The sequence below is a fragment of the Symphodus melops genome, assembly GCF_947650265.1.
Source record: "Symphodus melops genome assembly, chromosome: 18".
Lineage (NCBI taxonomy): Eukaryota > Metazoa > Chordata > Actinopteri > Labriformes > Labridae > Symphodus > Symphodus melops.
The window spans coordinates 10,307,569-10,329,859 of NC_136708.1; the positions used below are offsets into that span (position 1 = coordinate 10,307,569).

Below are 22,291 nucleotides of genomic sequence, written 5' to 3' on the forward strand. Positions count from 1 at the left end.
TGAATGTGCAACATTTTACACATAAATACAACAGACATTCAATATATATTCTGAAAATAATTCTCTGAGTCATAACTGTCTACAATGATCGTGACACCCGTGCATCTGTGATGCGGTCTTAGCAGTATCTCCACCGTGTTTACATAGACGGGAAGGCCAGTCAGCTTATCCCATGCGTGTAAAAGTTAATTGAGATGCTAGAGACAATAAGAATAACATCTCCTCACGGCTTAATTTAATGTAATGTAAGTTTTTAACAGATGATATTTTTAGATTATGGTTATTTTGTGTAGATTTAAAAGCAATGTGAAGCAATGAGCCAACTAGAGAGCACTACCATTGGCTTGCTAGCACAACAATTCAGCTTGAGTTGTTTTGGTTTTATGCTGGTGCTCAAGGGTGACATCTCTGGGGTACATTTCTGTACTAACTAGTGATTCATAATGTGTTTAATATGGCAATGTGGCAATTTAGGTTAAAAGAGAGCCTAGTGTTTAAACATACATCACACACTCATCAATCTCGCTTCATAGTGCAGTCCTCAGCTATAGAAAAAGAGCATCAATGTTAAAGAAAATGTTGTCAAAAACCTTTCTAAAACCAACCATTGATAGAAACTGTCCAATCAAACACCTAAAAAAACAAAGTGACACAAAGCATCATTGACAAAACATTGAATGAGCACACACTTGTACCCTGAAAAAGATGACGCACACAAACACACACATGGACACATTGTGTATAAGGATGACCTAGTTTCATCTGGCTGGATGTTTGTATACTCCACGGACCTCCCAGGTTTCAAACTATGTAATAACACCATGAGTATGTGACCTGTACCTTCATGACATTTTAATTATTTCATATATCCAAACATACACACTCAGACAGGACAGTGCTTTCATGTACCTCTAGTCTGTTAAGTGTCCAAGCAAATCTAAGCATATGGTACACTGTACTGTATTTACAACGGGAGATGATTTATCCCATTGCAGTGATTCAAGGAGTGGTGTGTTTCATATGCATGTCTGAGTTGACCTCCCATGGCGTGGACAGTCTTCCACATCTGGGGATGCCTAACTATTTCCCAACGAGGGTCAGAGGAATTTTATGTAATAGCCACGCTTCTCCTGTGTTGTCAAAACACTGTGCAAGTCCACGTGTTTGTGTGGATGACCCATTTCAGTGGGAAGCGTCAAGCTGTTTCTGTTGTCAATTGCATAACGCTATTACACATAACCTAAATGCAAACAAACAAAGCAGTGGGAATTACAGGTCATCAGACCAAGTCAGGCGTTTGCCTTTAAAGTTTGTTGGCTTTATTGGAAGGCCCTATGCTTTGAAGTGGTGAAGGGTTTTCTTCCATTAAAAGCTCTGGTTTCTAGCAGCACACAAAAATTGATGTAAAAATCCTTGGGCAATATTTCAAGGTCTCAGACATTTATTATTATCTAAAAAAAAGCCTTGCACTCAATATTTTTTCTTTCACCGGCTAGAAAATCAAGGATTTGATGCTTTTTTCGGACATGGAACAGAATGCTGAAGTTAAAACTAAACTTTTTGCATTTTAAGACCTAAACTCGGAGTCTTTGAATATGATGAAAATTGTGCAATATGTTGCCCTCAACCAAGCATATCTTTTTCAAATAGTGTTTTTTTTTCTTTTTTTTTTTTTTTACTAATAATACTCTTAGTAATGGCTCTTATTTAAGCTTTATTTAACCATGTCATTAACCCATCAAGATCTCTTTATCAAAAGAGACTAGGCCAAGAGAGCAGTATCATAAATGATTAGATGATCCGCTTAACTAATTCACAAAATAGTTATGGGCCTGTGCATTAGGCCGGTAAATTAATGTCAGCGGAGGGATCAGGTGCTAATTTTTGTCATGTGACATTTTCATCTGAACCTGGAGATCTGCAGCAGCTCATTAGCACACATTTTTGTTCCCTTGTTCACATCAGTTGAGTGAAACCGTTGCTGACCTCTTTTCACGGTTAAGATCCATATTAAAATGTTCTTCATAATATTTTTTAGTAATCCTGAGAGCACAAGTTGTCAATTTTTCAAGAATTTTAAAGTTTTTTGGTTTAACTATTGAACACATGGCCAGTGTCGCGAGTGTAGCTACTGGAGCACTGCACTCACCGGAATAATGAAATGATATGAACTTGAGCATGTATGGCATTTGTCTGTCTTTTTAGTCAATGTGTTTTGTTTCTACAGTGCATGTCACAGTCACACATTCACACTTATGGCAGAGGCTTCTAATGTCCATTAGTATTAACACATCCAATTGTGCTGACGCAGCAATTTAGGGTTCAGTTTCACATGTTCCTGCAAGAGCTGCAAAAAAAAAAATCCACCCTTCCAGTTGAGAAATGACCGACTCTACCACTTTAATATTTATAATGATAGCAATAGATGTAGGCCTAATATAAATGGATGTTGGGAATTGCAAGCTGCGTGTGGAGAAAATGCAAGCTATAGTTTGGGGCTGGCAGGCAGCAATTACCCAAAACACTGTTCATAGAAGAAAAAAAAACACATGAATATTGAATGCAAACTTCTTGTTCTTTGTATTTACTGTTAGAAACATTTGCTATTGATCTCAATAAAAATCAGAACCTGCTTACATGATAAGGTGTAATTTGTTGCAGATGTTGGTTGCTGATCTGATCCTGAAGTGTGGATATTTGTACAACAGCATCTCTTACATTTTACCCCCAAAAGACCATTAGAAGTTAAATCTCAAATCTTATCACACTCCATACTTCATTGTGTACAAATACTATCTATAACCAGACAGAGACATGACAGATTATGTTTAGGGGGTTTGATATTTTCTATTTTTTCTAGAGCAACTCATTTTTTTATAAAACAAAAAATCACTTTGTTGAGCTCTGATTCTGGAAATACTGCCAAACATTCAAGCCACCCAACCCATTTGTTCCATATCCCTCTGCAACCAATACCATCTCCCCATATCCCCCTTTCAAGCCCAGTGCAGTTTCTTTAGATTGCTGTTTGTCATGAGCCTGGATTTGCCCAAGATTTCTTTATGAACTTTTAGGTCTTTTTCCTGTTTTTTTTTTTTGTAGCATCAATGAGTATGGTCTTTTTACCTGCTTTTTTGTAATGCTAAATAGCAAAGAAAAAAATACATTTCCTCATTTACTCTCTCTTCTGCTTCGTCTCCTTGCTTCTCTCCATGTATCTCTTGTGGGAGGGACTAAGACCCAATGAAGGCAAGTTGTAGGACACTTGGATGCAATTTAGCAAACAGAGATGTACCCTATGTCACCTTAGACCCAGAGACGATGCATCTCCCGATTCCAATAATTAGAAAATGTCTTTCATCCTGGTTGCTATAAGTCTTGAAAAGGTGTTTCTGCAGCAACATTTAAATGGCAAATTTAGAACGTAAGGACTTTATGAACGTGTTACTTCCTTACATACCGTGTAACACGTGAGAATCCAACTGACCACCAGTTTCTTCTTTCTTGCAGAGTGTAACTCGGGGCAGGGCGGGGCGGAGAGAGGACGTTTCGTTCAGAGTGTACAGATTTGTGTGTCAGAGAGAGAGAGAGAGGGGGGGGGAGCGAGAGAGAGGGGGGGGGGAGCGAGAGAGGGGGAGAGAGAGAGAGAGAGAGGGGGGGGGGGGGAGCGAGAGAGGGGGAGAGAGAGAGAGAGAGAGAGATGTGTCAGCTGGTCGAAAAGTGCAAGTTAAGATCAGTGCGTGTGTGCATGTGTTTGAATATGTGCAAGTGTGCGTTGACGTGGGAGAGTGTGTGTGTGTACGTGTGCAAGGAAAACGTTTCGGAAGCGGGGGGGACAAGGTGTAGACAACAGAGTAGCAGACAGTTTTTGGGGTGAAGCAGTTTGAGTGGAGATCCAGACGAGGACAGACGAAGCGTGCCGGGTGTTGCTCCGTCGTGCGTCTCAGACGCGATTCTTCAGCTGCGAGCTGCCTTTTGATTACAGTAAGCACTGTTTCTTTGTTTGGTAACAATTTGGTTTAGAATGAGTTTTTGTTCAACTCAGAAGCAAAACATATCCATGCCATATGGTGTTGCTCATGCATATGGTTTCAAAAGAGAGGAGTCGCTTTCACGCTACATATTCGCTGAAGAATTAACTAGGAAGTCTGAACATCCACCAAGGTAGCCCAAATGGATATTGATTAAAAACACAGAGAAGGCTTCTGTGAAATAAATGTTTTTTGCTCAGCTAGATTTTCTGACATTTAGTCAGTGCGGTCCTACAGAAGTTATTTTTGATAATGGTGTAAGGGATCAACGTTTTGATGACTGATTGAATGATGAAAGTTTACAAGGCAAACCACAAACAAAAACGATTCAAGTAGGAGGACACTCGCGTGGCTTAGATTCTGAACTTATGAATTTTTCCTGGTTACAGAAAAGTGACCATGTAAAAAACGGTGCAGTTCTTGTCCTTTTGTTTACTGTTGCCTCTTCCATTTGTTTTCAAGTAAGTGAATTATCTGAGCTTGCCTTGCAATAGGGGACTTCTGCCGCAAAGAGGATAAGCTGTGTGCGACAGAGATGCTCTGTCATAAAGCTCCATTAGCTGTGACTTTAGGTGGGTTAATCTCTGCACACTGCTAAACTTCTTTCTTCCCTTTTTCCTGGTGCATAAAGAAGACTACAGTTCTGTTCAGGATCAGGTAACATGAAGGCCTCTGAGAGTGAATGGCCATCTAATGCTTACTGTGTGTGAAGTACAGGTGCAATGTATTAGACTAAATCAGCATTATTGTGTCGAATCAGCATCCAATGTACTTTCAAAGATATTGAAGCGTGTCATGTTATATCCACATCGACTGTACACTCTCACACACATTTGGCATTATTAAGATTTTTACAGCCCTGTTGAATTTCGAGAACTTTTTATGACCAATAAAGGTGAATTTCTTCCTTTCTCTGCAGGAGGAAACACAAATGTCAGCAAATGTCAAGCAGTTGGAGCTTTGGCTTTGCTTTCAGGCTTATTAGTCTAACTTAGAATCAGTCCTGCTTGCCCTTTTGCTCAGCAGTTGGATTGTTGTAAACCAATAATGTGTGAGATTTAAAAAAAAAAACCAGTTCAGGGGGAAATAAAAAGGGAAATTATCAGCAGCTCAGAGGCTGGCTGTTCGATGTATGTGCAACTGTGCAGTGTGCACACACATTTAGACAAACTCTCAGTCAGCAGAGCGACCTAAAGATAGAAGAGCCCCAGTGGAAACAGTAATTAGTGTGGGGTGAAAAAGAGGGAGAAGAGAGGAGGAGGAGGTGGAGGAGGAAGGGATATTGTTTGAACCATCTGATATCTGTTATATAATGACCTGTACAATGGAGACAAGCTGGGAGAGACGGTGCAGAGAAACTTGCAGAGTCAAAGACAGAGAGGTGCTATTAAGTGTGATCTTGTACGTGTGTATATGTGTGTGGGTGTATGCGGGGGTGTGTGTGTGTGTGTGTTGCGGGTGTATATTCACTTTGATAAACCTGTCTGAGGAGCAGCATTGGTTGCAGCACCTCCCTCACATTTTTAAGTAGGCTGCTGAAGTATCTGTAATAGAGAGAGATTCAACATCTCACAAGCGCAAATAAAAAGCTTAAAAAACATTTGTATTGCAGCTTTTAAAGAAATTGGGTGAGCTGATAGGAGTTTCTATTCTTCCTACCAGAGCTAGCCAAACCAATGAAACATGGTAGAAATATTGTTCCAATACAAAATAATATTGGGTCATGGGTCCCATTACCCTTCATTTGTTTGTGGCTCATACTTTACGAAGCGACATCAAAACAGTTGCTTTGTAATATGTCAAAATAAGTGGATTTGCATCCAAATTCTTTCCTGCACTCCTTGAAATAGAACGTTATTGCTCATCGTGTATCCTCTTATCGAACAGAAACATAAACCTATATGCACTACCACCCCTTTTCACTTTCAGAAAATGATGCTACACAATGCAGACATGATAGCTGACTCCTTTTTAACAAGAGCTCTTCCCCTCTTACCCCCTTTTGTGTTCCCTATTGGTTTGCAGGTTGTGAGTGTTCATGTGTATTGGCAGCTTGGAGACATTTTCTTGTTTAGTGTTAAGCCCCAGGCTTTGTTTCGGGACTGAAGTGTGCATCTGTGTGTGTGTGTGTGTGTTGTGTGCGTATGTGGTACACAATGGCTATGTTTACATTGGCTTTAGTGTGCGGGTTCATCCATTCATTTGCTCATGCAGGCCTTTTTCTGAGAGAGGGATATAGGCTTTTTGTTTAGTAACCTTCCTTTGGTTTCTCAAATGATACCAGTTTTACAAAATGTTGTATTTAGTAAAGCACAGATCCAACCATAAACTGAGACAGTCAATACATGTTGCTCTTATTTACTTTTCCACTTTTTGTGTGTATAACCTAATGATTTTTTGTATTGTTTCTCCATCATTCAGCTCAATTTAAAAATTTCTCTCTTCTCCTGAAATCTTAATTTAGGCAAATTAGTGATACATTATTTGTGTCCTCCTTGCATTCAGTCTCTGCTGTGTCTTGTCCTGTCATGTTCAGGGTGCTGGTAAGTCCAGTGAGTGACATTCCCTACAGAGGGAACCCTGCCTGAAGGAACACCATGGCCTTAGCGGGATGCCCTGACTACTTTTTACGGCACTCAAACTACAAGGTAAATTTAATTTACGTGTTCTTGTAAGTGGGTCCTGGAAGCAGGTTAATGTATGTTACATAAATGTAAAAGCTTCATTAAAAATTGAAGATCAAACAGAGGGATCAAGCCTGCTCTACTTTGAATGCTTAGTTTTTTCGTATGGAAAGTGCAGGTTCCACTCAAATTTTTTGCCACTTTTTTTTTTTTCACTTTGACAATTGTGAACATGAAAACATTTGTAATTACGATGTCATTTCTCGAGCCTCTGACACATGAACAAGATGAAGGAAGTGCCACCCTATCAGTTTGAACACAGAGCTGAGAACGGCAAACCTACAGTAGGGGGAGTGCAACGTCTCTGTCCTTAAAAAGTCATTAATCTAGTTATAATAAAGCTTATATCTTTGACATTAGTGGTTTCCAAACTTTTCATGCCAGGCCCCCCTTCCCCCTCACCCTTCACCACACATCAACATATATTGGCATACACTAGACACAGTGACACTCCTACTCCTACATTTTAATAATGTATCTCAAACACTGGCAGCAAAATGACTGAAAAGTAACTTCAGTGTGTCGACACCTCTTTTTAAGAGGAAGCAATTGAAAATGATACTCTCACATGAAACTTCCAAATGCGTGACCTCAGGTGTAGATGAATTGTAAGTCATCTCACAACATTTTCCATGCTTTGCTGGCACTGAAAAAATATGAGAATTATTTTTGTTAAGCCAAATCTAAGAAAATCTGTCTCAGCGTGTGTCACAATGTGTACAGTCGCTCTATGCGTCTGTTGCTTCATAATGAATGACTCTCGGCCTAGTTGGGTGAAACAGGGTATCTGTGCAACACAACAGACCCACTTCCACTGTCCAACTCTTGCAGAATGAGCCCTTTGTTTCTCAGCTTGGATTTTCTCCTCTCCAGCAACCTAAAGAATTTGGCTCAAGAGCATCATGGAGGTCTATAAATAGAGTGCTCAACAAATAACAATAACAAGCGGGGGGCTTTGTTGTGTGACAGCCCTCTGAAAGCATGGGATTGATAGCATGACGTCTTACTGAGACCAATGGGGCGATGGAGGTGACGTAGCCTCAGCTGCCTGATTCCTCTTAGTCGAGGTACAAGAATGCAGCTCCCTGCTAACTCAAACCGTGAGACCAATGAGCCCCTGTTGAGCTGACATGAAGTTGGATTGGTTCACATAAGGTTCCAGGAAAGGGTTTTGCACCAGTAGAACTGCACTGAATAGTGAATTGAATCCCCATAGAAAACAACATTCCTCCGCCCTGCATCTACCGGGGAAAAAACAGAGTTTGATAGTCAGTGAAAGAAGTGGGTTACAACATTTCTGTGTGTATGTGTGTGTTTGTTATGTAAAGCTTGCCAGTTGACATGACACAGCATGAAACACACACACACACACACACACACACACACACACACACACACACCCCTTGAAGCCTCTTGGTAAGCAATGACTGTAGCTTTGTTGTGCATAGATAAGGTGCGAATGATCCCTTTTTCCCCCCTGTATACTTACATAACGCTATACATGATGCTTGGCATGTTTGTGAATGTGGGCAGGACTCCAGGCCTGTCTTTCAAACACTGTGTGTCTGTGTGCGTGTGTGTGCGTCTGATGTTTCAGCGTAAGAAGCCTTCAACTCTCGCTTTCTTTCTCTTCTTCTTTCTTTCTTTTTTTCCCTCTTATCTCCTGAAGTTAATGAGTCTATATTTAAGTGTGCATAAACATAGAACCTGACAGCACTGATACCAAAGTCCTAACCAGTCGGAGGAACAAAATGAATGAGGAATTTACCAGAGCCTCCCCCTTAAACACCAGCAAACAGTCTGGAATATGCTTATTTAGTCTGAGGAAATATAAGGAATCTAGCTCCTTCCTACATTAGATTCAGGGAGGTCAATATAGTCAGGGGCTTCATGCAACAGGCGTCATTTGGCACGCTCAGTCTCACAGTTGTGCTTTCGAGGAAACTCAGCCTTTGACGCTCTGAAGGAAAAGAATGTTGTAATGCTGACACAATAATGCTAAGGGCTATAGAGAAAAGAATTTTTCTCATGAAAATGTCAAGTTGTCTATCATTTATAGAGAACTCAAAATATGTTTTTTTTCAAGTTCTAATGACTCCAAGAATCATGTCTTTGTCTGAAGAAGTACGGCATTTTGACAATTCCACAAGGAGGAATAACTCACTTTTAAAATCAAGAACACTGCAAGAGTGGATGCATCAGTTTTTTGTGCCGAGAAGTGTTCTGGAAATCACTACTGTAATGGAGGATTAAAGTTTATGCTCTCTAGGAAAAAAATATATAAAAGAGGAATACCATTAAAGGCCAGCACATTTAATAAGATCATATTTTCTGTAACTGCTTTAGACTGATCGGTGACATAATAGGATTTTTAAGATATGTCATTTGGAAAAAAATGTTTAAAGGCAGACTGTATTTCCATCCAATATTCCATGTTAAAATGTGTGTTGGTCTGTGTTGGTCACCTTACTGAAATTTAGTTACTATGTGTCTGCAGCACTGTGCTCGCTGACAACTACGGTAGTCTAGTAGAAGTGTGTTCTTGTTTAGCTTTGGGCTTCATTCTTGGGGGAGAAGTTTTCCTTCCTTCACATAGATGACAACTCACAGTGATATTAGTGTGATCATCACCTGTTGGGTTTGTTTGCTGCGTAGGACGTTCTTTCTCCCAGGATGCTACTATGTTAACGATGCATCTTAATCTTGTGTTGTATTTTTAAAAATTGTGAGGTGTTACGCCTGTTAAGTAAGTTAGCGTCGGTTTTGAACCCCACTCAATGTGGGGGAGCCTTCTTGTGAGCGTGCAAACGGAGTGAAAGTGTTAAGGGAGAGGGTGTAGTAAGGAGTGGTTTGACAAAGGCCCTTCCTGTTGCGCAACATGCAAGATAACATTTTTGGCATGTAGTCAAATGTCTCAACAGTTATTAGATTGATAACCAAATTTCTTTTAACATTCATGGGATTCATTCATATTTGGGTTTTTACTATTAAATATATTATTCTTTCATAAACTCATGTTACTTACTAATAGTGATATATCATATATAAGTTACATAATGACCCAGTGGTGACCTTTGAGTGATGAATAATCCTGTTGTGAAAATTTAAACTCAAGGCTTGAGGACTGACCCAAAAGCCAAAACATTTAAAGAACAAAGGATTCCTTTATTTTCTGTACCACGTTTACCCTTTTAGAACTGTAATATCAAGAGATAACTATTGGCTCCTTGTACAACAAATTCCACATCTGGAAAATTTTTCTGAGAAACCAGTGATAAGTTTTATGAAAGGGAGTTGACATTTTTTGGTTGGAATCTTGCAATATGTCAAGATTCGTTTTGGGGTCCCAATTCATTTCATATTCAATTCAGACGGATTCCTGATAGACAATACAATTCCTTTCTGTTATGAAGGGTGCATATTTTAGGATGTCCAGTTTCATGTCCCAAGAAGAAAACTTAAATCAGTAAAGTGATGCTGTGTGGTTGGATAATCAGTTTTTGATTGTTTTTCCACAGAGGCTCAGTTGGTAGTGTTGGGGGTTCAATCTCCAGCAGCTCATGCAACCCCTGCACAAGTCCTATGTGCCCTTGGGCTAGACCCTTTATTGCTCCCGCTGCTTCGTCATCTGTGTATCTGTGTGTATGAATGGGATAAGCAACCTCTGCCATCAGTGGGGGAATGGGCAGTTGTGACATGCGGTTCAGTTTGAGTAGTCTTGTGGGTTTGAAGACTAGTTTAGCGCTATACAAGCTCAAGTACATTTATTATTTTAACTCTGGTTAGTCGCATATGATGTGACCATGGGCATTTAAATTGTTCATTTTAATACGGGTATGTCATGTCAGTTGTACAAGCTAGCTAATGTTGCTAATGCAACAAGAGTGACTTGCCAGGATTGATACACCTGCTGCAGCAATGTTGAAGCAACTTAAAATAAAGCAGTGGGTTTTTAATGCTCTGACTGGCTGTGGGTGAAATTGTTTTAGAATGAATTGAAGTGCATATTTAGACAAATTTGACTTAGATGTTTTATATCGACGCACAATCTTAAACAAAAAAAATCGATTATTACTTGAATCAATGTTTTCGTCCAGTATCATTTTTATGCATCAGATCTTATCCCTTAAAGACCTATTTTACCATTCAGAGTTTTTAGTCATATGACTGGTGTAGAGGCCTGGAGGTCAACAATAAACAGCATAGGAAAATGGAGGCATCCATGTAACATCTAGCTCAATATTTTTTAAGCTCTTCAACAAGTCACCTGACAACCAAAGAAAAACAAACTTTAAAGTTTTGGGCGCAACAATTGTTCCATCTCTAAACTTTTTTTTTTTTTTTAGAGCTATACAGTATTTAGAGTTATCCTTACCCTGCTGGCAGTATAAAATGCCCACAAAATTACAGAAAACTTTGTGTCTGGGCCAATGATACTGACATTTGGGAAGGCAGGGGCAAGACTCTTGATTCTTTGTCATCCAAGCGTAGCAGATTGCTAATGTTCGCTAGTTAAAGTTACCTAGATTTAGTACCAGGATCACCGTCGGCTGAGCTGTCACTTTTAGTCAATGTTCGTGGACAGCAATGTAGGTAAAAAGGCAGTATTATATTGCTCAAGTAAACTCAATATTATATAGCAAGTAAGAAAAGGATGTTCCTTTTGTTCCCTCAAGGGAAAGCAGAGAACCTAATAGCGTCAATCTACAATCTCCTCTTCCCTTTGTTTTCTTTCTCATTTATATTGTAAGGGGATGAGATTCTGTTGAACTACAACCCAGGTTTGTGTCCTTGCCAGTTTGTGAATCATAATGAACAATAACAGTCTTCATTTAAAAAAAAAAAAAGAAAAAAAAATCTTTATAAAATATTTACCTGAATAAAACACATACTATAGGTGGCACAATCTGGTAACTTCTCCGTAGCGAGCAGCAGTAGGCAGCCTTTGTTGCCTGACAGGTGGGCAGCTCCACGAGTGTGTGACATTACGTGGAAAGAAAGAGTTTAGGTAGAATTGTTTTACAGTTATTTAAACTATTGAGTCAAGAAAGATTCTTAATGAAATTAAAGAGAACGTTTTCGGGGAATTGGAACTCTTTGGCCATGATAGAACTCATGAAGGGAGGGAGATATCCCTGTGTTTATTTGTAGCTATATATTAACACTGTTGCTGCAGAGCGAGGCCACCATCCTGCCTCCAGCTCCTCCCAGTATACACAGTTACACTTCAAACACACTTGTGTTGAAGTATAGCAAATCCAATGGCAGAAAAAAAAAGGCAAATATATGACCAAATAAAATGTATATAAGCATTTTTACACTCTTGAATATGTATAAAGCAAGGACACATGATCCAAAATCTTTATTGCAGTATTAGGATAAATAAGTTATTTAGATGCCAAATCGTCATTACCAAAGAATCATATTCAACATCAGTATGTCTTTCAGCATTTAAACCATGACTTCCTTCAGTATAATAGAGCATGTATCCTCTGTTGTCTTCCAGGAATAGTGAGACACATTCAGCAATTTGTTTAAAAATCAATACTGCTCTCATATCAATCTAATTTAGCAAGCTCTGTGCAAAGAAATATGTAACAGAATCTCTCTTCCTGCAACAATATGTGTCACTTAAGAGGGTAATGGGAGATTATGTCGTCAGTTTGAGCAATGCTCATTGTCATTGTGCATGCTGGTTTGCATTCTTCACATGGTAAGTAAGATATACTTTGTATCAGAGAAGGATTAGTGGATGAGTTGCTGCAGCTAGTTTGCTCTCGCCGAAGCCTGCAGACTTTCTTTGTCAGCCATCAGGCCCTGCAGCCCAGTTTCCTTGCTTGGAAAGCTTTTGGCTGTTGCTTCTCAGAGCTATAAATCTCACTCGGGGCATTTATAGATGTTTTCTTAGCACTGAGGGGAGCTGTGAATGTGTGCGTATGTGTGCGTATCTGCATACATGCACAACAGGACCCCTGGCCAAGAACAGTTCCTGGAAGCAATGCTTTCGCGTTCTTCTTTTTCCTAGAAAAGGGAAGATTGAAAATTTGTTTGGCCTTTTCCCCTGCCTTTCTCTTCTTCAGCGTTTTCTTTTTCTTTTTTTCTTTTTTTTGCCTCAAGGCTGCTTCAAATTAGGCAATGTTTGAGGAACTTGGCAGTGTATATGTGCATCTCCAGACATGTGAGATTGTTTAAGTGTGCCTGAGCTGGTATGTTTTTGCTCTGAAAAATGATTGATCTGTTCTTTTTTTTTTTTTTTTTTTTTTTTTTTTTAACGGTACCAGTCAAACTGTCACTGGCTTCTAAACCTAGGGCTTGATGTTTCTCAAAAGAAAATGACTTTTAGTGACCTTTTGAACTTTGTGAAAATGACATGTCTAAACACTTACTAAAATATCCCCTATCTGAAACTCACTGCATGTTTTTTATTGCACAGTCTCTGCCTGCTTAACAAACTTTCTTCTTTTTTTCGACAGGAAAGCGTGGATCGCACTTCTTCACATAGGTCTGAGGAGCTGATTGTTCCAGGCTTTCAGGGCCCAGCCAATCAAATTTTGCCACATCAACATGGTAATTTTCTTCTCCACCTTAATCAAACTATGTCAAAAGTATTGACAGATTTAAATCATAAATTATTTTTATGGTATTTCACAATGTGTTTTTTTTTAATTCATTCTTTAAGTTGTTAAAAAAAAAAAAGTGACAGTTTTTTCACGTTTCACATATTTCTCTTTTCATACCTTCTGAATAGGATCTCTCTCTAGCCAACAAACTGTTTGCTGGCCCACTGAATGCACATGTCTTCCTGGAAATCTCCCCCTCTTTATTCCTTTCTCCATCTTCATCTTTCTTCCTTTATCACTGCAGGCTGGGCTTTACGTGTAACCTCCTGCACCACCACCTTCACTGTTATTTTTTTGTACTACTCAGCAACTTTTTAGAACCCCCCTTCCTAATATGCACACACATACCTTAGGTTGCTGTTAGCATATTACTAGAAGTCCCTGCAGCTATCCTGGAAAGTCATGGGAATCCTTTTGGCAAGCAGCCAACTTGAGGAGAGGTTGCAAATTTTCCCTCCCTGGTCTGATTTTTTCCCCCTTTAGTCGGTGGTTAAGTTGCCTGCTTGGCTGATGTGTAGTGGTCATGATCGTGTAAGAGAATTAAATATGGCTTCATGTGAATGGAGTGAGAGGTGGGGGATCTTTATATAGGCCTGTAGGTCAGCCAGCGCCAGGCAGAGGGGAGTTTATAGAAAGTAAGCCACAGCCCTTTGGGGCAGGGGTGGAAAGTTGAATGTTTGCAGGTTTGCACTCAGAATGCAGGCCGCCATAAACTATCTTTATATTGTAAGGGTATATTTTCTTCATTTGAAGTTCCATCGAGACCATATTAATAAATAAAGATGATCAATTGAACTTTACTAAGCTGTCCTTGGCACTTTGCAGACAGTCCTGTATAGAGTTTTTGCATGATTTAAGTGAAATGTATCAAAACCCAGATTTAAAAAAATCTAAGAAACAACAGACTGCTTAAAAAAAAGGTTTCTCTGTCTGTATGAGATATGTCCTAATGATGTCAAAGACATTCAACTGATGTTTCCTTCTGATTTTGCACAACAGAGAAAAAATTCATTAACCTCACTGATAGATATGTACAGTCCATCTGTAAAGTTTTTACAGGACTTGTCCATTTTCCACATTTTGTTATGTTACAGCCTTACAGTATTTAAAAAAGAACTTTACATCAACTTATAAAATGATGCTCTTATTATATTTTTATTCATATACTATATTTTAGTTTCTTTTATGTAGTCTATGGCAGGTCTTGTGAATGGCTTCCCATGCCTTACAATTTCCTGAGCTGCCACAAAACTTGCAACAGTCGAATTAAAAGGAAATTCATCAATGTCTTAAAAGTACATTTTCTCTGCTCTGCTTTTCAAATTGCTTTCTTTTTCACTAACTTTTCACTAACTACAAAAACAACAATGACTGACTGAAAACCTGCCAATATACCATATCAGATATTAATATGTTTGTGATCTTTTCTATGAAGATTTGTAGTTTTGTGTGGTGATCTCCAGAGTTTTTAGAGCGGGAAAGCATTTCCTGTTCACTGTAGTGGTAAAATTTATAAAATCAAATTAAGTATTGAGTTTAAGTTGAGTATAATCTTTTTTTTTTTTTTATCTCAAGAAAGCATGCTGCAGGGAAACATGTTGAAAATACAGAAAAATAATATAATGTAAAAAAACAACAAATCAAAGTATATTTCAATTATGGAATGTTTTTTATTGCCTCTTAAGTAACTCAATAGCATTTAGCCCTTGAAAATGTAAACCTCCAGCAATTTTTTTTAACCTCTTGACTGCTATCAGTGACGGATAATTACAGGTTGTTGTGACACGAACTAACTCTGAGATCTTAAAGGAGTAAACTTGGCATGGTTTTGTTGTAGGTTTTCATTGCCAGATTCTAGCCAGAATCTCTCTTCTGATTCAAATAAACAAAACAAACTAGTTAATGGTTAGTTAATGGAATTCAAAGTTGCAGAAGAGAGGCTGGAGAACATATTTGTGCAATAAGTCCTTTGACTTTTTCAACTAATGCCAGCAGTGCAATAAGGCTAAGCCAACAACAGGAGGAAAGAGAGGAATGCCAATATCATTATTATCCTCTTGAAGCAGCACTAGGCTTAATTTTTATGCAAAACTCTGGTTGGCTTATCGGCCTTAATGAAAGAGTGCTAGTGAAAAGCTGCTGAGAAAAACCTTCCCTTTTTTTTGCAAAATTAAGAGGATAGAGGATATTTTTGGCCTTGTTAACACTCTGGTTTTTAAGTGAAATCAGTTGGGGTCTGTGAATAGAAAGTAACAAATTGGAAACTCAAAGAAAAAAATAGACTTTGAAGTTACATGTGAATTTTTTTTTTTGATAACTTCCTCGGCTGTCAGAGCCTATAGACATTTTCTTTAAATAACTCGACACAAAGAAAATTCCAACTACAGTTTGTGCTGTGGTTCAAGGATGAATAGTTCATAGATGAAAACATGACACAGGTATAACATAAAAAGCCGTTCTTGCTAACAGTCACTTTCCATTTGGGTACACTTCTAATGGACGATATAAAAAAAACATTACCTTCACTTGAACCTGTCAGACATGCATGTGTTCAGCCGTAAGCAAATCATTAATTTCTTTTCAGCTCACAACAAACAACTGGTTACTATCCAAATATAAAACTACCAATATTTTTTTTTAAATTAAATATCAGTGTCAAGATCAAGATGCAGTAAGATATTTTAACATCGTAAGAAAAGCACAGGTGTTTATTTTCAACTTTATTACATACAGATAGCCATGGTTGCTCTCTTCTATGATACAAGTTGATATGTGTATTTTGAAAAAGGTAGAGTGTATTGTGCAGCTTACATAAGAGCCATGTCTGGCTGTCCCCATGTGCTCTCTTGGTCTCTTCCAACTGTGTGCTCCCCCTCTGTGTCACCCCAACCCATGCCCTACTCATGAACCTAAACATCACATGACCCTGTGTCCCAGACTGTCCCTCATGAGTGCATATGTCTGTGTGTCTTACATACCTCTTTGTGATTGAAGATCACGCTTGCAAACTCCTGCTGTTTGGTGAAGTGAGTGGTGTGTTTGTAAAAATATGCAGTGCTGTGTACTTCTTCTTTTTAATCTCTCTTATGATTAGATGCACATGCTCATCAGCACTGCATAGCGTACATGGCGTCCTCGTTTCTCCTGTCTGTGTGCAGGCATGTGTGTGTTTCGGTGTTCTACTTATTTCCTGATCATTTGATCGCCATATGCCATGAACAGGCTGGCGAATGTTCCCAGAGTGCTGTAATTTCTTCCTGCAGGAATGTCAGGAATTCTGTGTGTGGTGTTGGGGTGGGACACACATTGGACAAAAGGGCCTCGGACACTCACATCTACACGCAGATACAGAAAGGCAGCACATACTGCACTCTACTTGAGAGGAAGTTTAACACACCTACTAACAAAGCAAAGGTCAACAGTCGTTTTGGCTCTCAAACTTTTTACAAGCTTCGAAAGAGATTTTTATCCAGCTACTACACTTTTCCCTTCGTTTGGAAAAAAGACGATATGAATGAAGAGCAAGTCGGTGTGGCTCACACTCAGCCTTCCACACTTCATTTACATGTAAATAATAATTAGTAAGGAAACTGTTAATAAAAGGTAACAGACCAACACTGACTTGCAGCTGGCATACTTACTATCCTGTTAAAGTGCAGAGGACCTCACAACTTTGTTTGGTTGGGTTAAGTCTGCAGTTGCCTCTTTTCTTCTTTCACTGCTTGAAAGACTAATCAGGTGAGAGGCACTCAAATGACTTAATATCATAACATAAAGTCAATAAGCTATGGTTGGTGTACAATAGAGCCATTTGAAGAAATCGAAGCAATGAAAACCAACAAGGAGAGCAACTCTACTAAAGGCTGTGTTTGCTATCTCTCTTAGGCCTCACATGCTTCTGGCAATGTTTTGTATTTTCACTGTAAACTGTATAGCACACCTTATTACAAGCTTTTCAGAATGCTTTAGCTTTGTTACGGTGTATACAGTAGGTACACACAGTAGGGACACAAGGGCTATTATGCTAAGCTCTATGTTCACTGTAAAGCACAATGTCTACTCAACCTTTTTGCAGCTTAAATCAAAAGCTTTGACCATAACAGAATTCCTTTAAAACAGTTGTGAAAACTTCTTTTTTTAAATTCACTCTCTGTCTTTAGATCTAGAAACGAAAATACAACACACGGGACCCTTTATAAGTGTTGTAGAAATGTGCATAACAGATTTTATAATCTTGTTCTGTCCTCAAATTAGCCTTTCTTATCAAAGAGACCTCTGGGAAATAATGAATATGATGTTTTTTGTTCTGTAAAGTGGTTTTACAAAAGTAACTCAGCATATACAATTATGTCTACTTTAATTTAAAGAGGAAGTTACCACCACAGCCTGTTAAAGACAATTTTCATTGACAATTACCTGTTGGTAGTTAGGATATGAAATAATTTTTCAGACACTTGATTTGCTGAGGCGACACCTAGTGGAAATCTGATGCTCTGTAACATTTATTGTTTTTCTTTCACTTTCTCCTACCACATTTCTCCACCTGCCAATCCCACCCTCCATCTGTTTCCATAGATGATGATGTGGACTTGGAGCAGCTGGTGAATGACATGAACTCGTCCATGGAGAGTGGGTACTCTACGCAGGCAGACACTGCACTGCTCCTGAATAACGGCCACGTGCACACCCAGCATCACCAGCAGCTCTTGCACCCTGCCTTCCCAAGACATGGCCCGGCTCGGCTTCGTCACAACCCTCACCTGCCGCCTTCTCCCCCTTCCAAAGAGAACCTGCGACAATCCCAGCCCATGCACATTCAGGCAGTCAGGTGGACACCCAACACCTGCACCCAGCATTCATCCCAATGTTTAACAATAAATAAAAATTAAGACAGCTTGAAGTACTGTCCTTAAAGTTTGCAGTATTTTCACTTTCACTGATCAAGTAGGACTGTGACACAGTGTGTGTGTCTCCCTCTGCAGGTGCCTGAAGGAGGAGCAACATCTGCGTCCAGCTTCCATGCCAGCTATCCCAAACCCTTTCCCTGAGCTCTGCAGCCCAACAGGCTCCCCCATCCTCGGCTCCATACAGACCTCTGACAACTACGTAAGTACACCCTCACTATCTTCCCTCTGATATACAGTATTATACACTCATTGCTTCAACTAACTGCATGCATTCTGAAGTGTTTGGAGGTTTCTGAATAAGTGGCTTCCTTTCAGTGATGTTACATATTGACACATTACCATAGACTGGATTTTCTTAACCCATTTATATGGAAATCCTGTCTCATCCAAACTATTGTTCAACTAAGTAATAGTCAAACAGGTAGAGCTGAGGCATGCCTTAGCCTCCTGCCAAACAGCTACAACATGCCAGTGTGCAGACAGATCAGCCCCAAGTTAAGCATAATGTGTGTCCTTTTTAAATCGACACGGAGGAGTTATCAAAATATTCATCCCTGCGCATGTCATAAAAAGAAATATACTAATCAGACCTATTTCAACCTGTCTGAGCTGTAAACACATTTATATCTGCTGGACAATGGAAAATGTAACGTTGGTTTATCTGAGACTTCTCAGGGTTTAATGACCAGCCGCGCGCGTGTGTGCGTGTGTGTGTAAAAATATATTTGTATAGTCGTTCACTTGGCCACTATCAGAAGAAAAGTTGTGTGTCTTTTGAAACTTGCTGACAGGCTTGTTATGTTAAGGTCAGAACAGCATGTGTTGATTTTGGCTTTAGCTTCCTTTCATTATACAACAGCTCACCCTGGGTTATCAGGCTGTACTGTATGTGTGTATTACTGTGGAATCATCATTATCACATGTACATAGACACTCGCATACAGAATGACGGACATGTTTTGCCATGGAAGGAGGTGAGCAATGTCTCCAGGATGCTGCTGACAGAGTGCAGACTTCCTCAGCAAAGCTTTGAATACGGCTGGGAACGTTTGCAGGTCGGATCTCTCGGAACCTTCTGAATCCGTCTGCCGGCCCAGCAAGACAGGCACCCATTTCCGGTTCACACGCTTCAGCACAGGCATATCCCGTCAGTTTGTGTGTGTGTGTGTGTGTGTGTGTGTGTGTGTCAATAGCCTTGCCCTTCCTTTCCTGGTTAAACCTCTTGTCCCAGGAATGTTCTATGTCTCTCAAATATGTTTTCAGGATGCCCACCCTGAATAATCAAAGTTGTTTTAGACACTCTTGCCTTTTAGTTTCTCAGGTGGCTTTTTTGTAGGCATGTGACTATGCAAAGCCTTATTTTTAGCATTTTGTTGACATCATCTCACAAGGTCTGGAGTCAGAGAGCAAGTTTGCAGTTTGTACAAAGGACCTTTTGTGTGTTTGAGTGTCTGAGGCCTGACTGGATGTTGCATCATGTCTTGCTTCCTGAAAGTCGTGATTTTGTCCACTTCAGTTCATTTGTGTCTTGTATATTTTAAGAAGAAGATGGTTACTCAGGTTTGTTAGAGAGCAAACACTTTAAGTTGTTCTTTATATTCTGCAGCTCTATGTAGTTTTTAAAGGATTTTCCTTAAGCTACTGCTTTATGCATGCTTTGTAACTGGCATTCATGACTTCAAGCTTCAATTGTGAAAACATGTTTTGCAGCTTTTATGTGATATGTGATTGTATCGCAGATGTGAGGAAGAATTTAGCTTTTTCTTTACTGTCCTTTTCATTTCATGTCGCTAGCTTACATTTGAAAGGAAATTCTTTAAGAAAAACATGGATATCAATAAGGTTTGTGTTGGAAGTTTGACTGAAAAGTACAGTGATAATGATCCCAGACATTCCATCATGTTTATCATTAAAACTACTTCTACAATTTGATCTCGTAACAATGAAAACATTTACATAATGAATAAATAAAAACTGCTGCATTGATTAACCTCAGCAGGAGGTTTGAGACAGTGTCGTTGTAATGTCAACCAACACTAAAATAAAAACAGCTTAAGGATGTGGTCAGTTGAAATTGTGGACTTAGCTGATCCCTCCAGTGTTCTGTTTATATTTGTCAACTTTGGATAGAAATCACTTATATAATCTCTTAATGCAACATTATGAGGTCAAAATCTCAATTAGTTCAAAACTTCTGCCAAGAAAACTGATAAAATTCCCATCAGACACAGCTGTACTTTGAATATTTGGCTAATCAGGCTGATTCATGCTAATAAGCACAAGATATTAAACTTACTATTACAGGGATAACATAACCTACTTGACATGAACATGTTTGAATTGTGGTCACTGAGTTAAACTGTGGCTTTGTAATAAATTGAATCCAGCATAACTGGCCTGCTTCAGTGTAAGCTTGTGGAACCATGGTGTTCTGCCATCTACTCTATTGCTTAAAATGAGCCATGACTAGTCTTGGGTTGATTAAATGAAACCTTCACTAATCAGATAACTTAAGTTCAGCAAGACAAGCAGCAGACTGGATAAGATGTGGCCTTTAGCTCCATTGATTCTATTGGCATGCTCTGTTGTGTAATTTCATATGTAAGCTAACAGACGGACTCTAGGGAAGTGAAGTTTGTGAAGTACAGTATATGTACCGTACACATACATGTGTGCAGTTTAGTTGTGTTGTCTGAAAAGCCTTGAGAATGGCTTGCATATTAACACAGAGTTTTCAGACATGCCGTGTGTTGGTCTGCAGAGATAGTTGCATTGTATTTGCATTGGCATGGATTTATCAGAGGATCTCTCTCCCTGCAGCTGTAGAGCTGGGATCTGAACATTCCTCACTAAGCTTCAGTCTTTCTTAAAGCTTATATTATGAGTCAGTAAAACTGTGTGTGTGAGTGACATGACAGGTTTATGAGCTGCGTTGCCCTGGATGACATAAATGGATTAGTCCTCGGGGCATCATGAACAGGTTACCGTTAGTAGAAGATGCTAATGCAAACAATGCTTCTTTTTTTTTTTTGTATAATTACTAACATCAGAAATGAGCCCAAGTGGTACAGAGACCATTTCTCAAACAAAGGACTCCTGTTTAAATCCCTTCTGTAGGCACATATCAACCTATGCTGAAGTACCTTTGGGCACTTGGCTCACTGCGTGGTTCACAGAGGTTAATGATCTTGACCTCTCTGGTGAAAATGTTAAGTGGAAAAAGTCAGTCAGACATAGATTTCCAATGTTGGTCTATCAATTAGTCAATACTAAAATGCCTTAACAAGTATTTGATTAGGTACTGCATAATTTAGTAAAGGCATTTAAGAATGAACTTTTTGTCCCAAACATGAAGTTCACGTAATTTTGATGATCCCTTAACTTGTTATCTAATGACACCCATATAGATATTTAAATTTTAATATTTATGTATATCAGAGTCACAAACAGGTTAGTGCCAAGTGCTGTAGGTTTACCCTTGTGAGAATAATGAACAAAGAAATATATAAAAATAAAGTAATCCTAAAGGGCTCTTAACAACAAGAGCATGGAAAAGATAAAGATGTAGGAGCTGTAGGCCTCCAGTGTATGACAACGTTGTGCCTGTTGGTAGGTTAGCATACAAATGTGATGTTAGCATTTAGCTGAAGGCACATCCATTTCTTAAACTTCCTTACAGAGGGATCGTTGAGGTGATATACCGAGTCTTAAAAACAAATGGAAGACAAAAGCTCAGAGTCACACTCTGTTTTACAGACTCCTACCTCCCCCTGCGTCTGTGGTCAGCTGATGTGCTTCTGCACGCAATGGTCTGCTGACCCACTACATTCAGATCAGGTGCATGTGTGTGTGTGTGTGTGTGTGTGTGTGAAGATGAATGGGAGAGTACAATATGTTTAGCATAGTAAGATTATAATTAAATTGACACAAGAGCTGGTTCACTCAGATAGTCACTTGAGTAACTATGGTTTCTGATAATAGTTTTCAGCAGTTCCAAATGTGTTTTGTTTAAGTCACTTTTTCCTGGATAAAACCCAGAAGAAATCTGA

At 39.2% G+C, this 22,291-nt stretch overlaps 1 protein-coding gene across 1 annotated transcript in view; it reads left to right on the forward strand.

Moving 5' to 3' along the window:
* The first annotated feature begins 3,671 nt into the window (after nt 1-3,671).
* The window catches only part of LOC306838935 (growth factor receptor-bound protein 10-like), a 41,720-nt gene continuing 23,100 nt past the window's right edge, over nt 3,672-22,291 (forward strand). Inside the window, exons 1-5 of the mRNA XM_079367358.1 lie at nt 3,672-3,984; nt 6,568-6,679; nt 13,189-13,282; nt 17,911-18,163; nt 18,318-18,441. Of these exons, the coding sequence (XP_079223484.1) occupies nt 6,629-6,679; nt 13,189-13,282; nt 17,911-18,163; nt 18,318-18,441 (522 nt within the window). The 5' untranslated portion in view covers nt 3,672-3,984; nt 6,568-6,628. The remainder of the gene's footprint in view (nt 3,985-6,567; nt 6,680-13,188; nt 13,283-17,910; nt 18,164-18,317; nt 18,442-22,291) is intronic.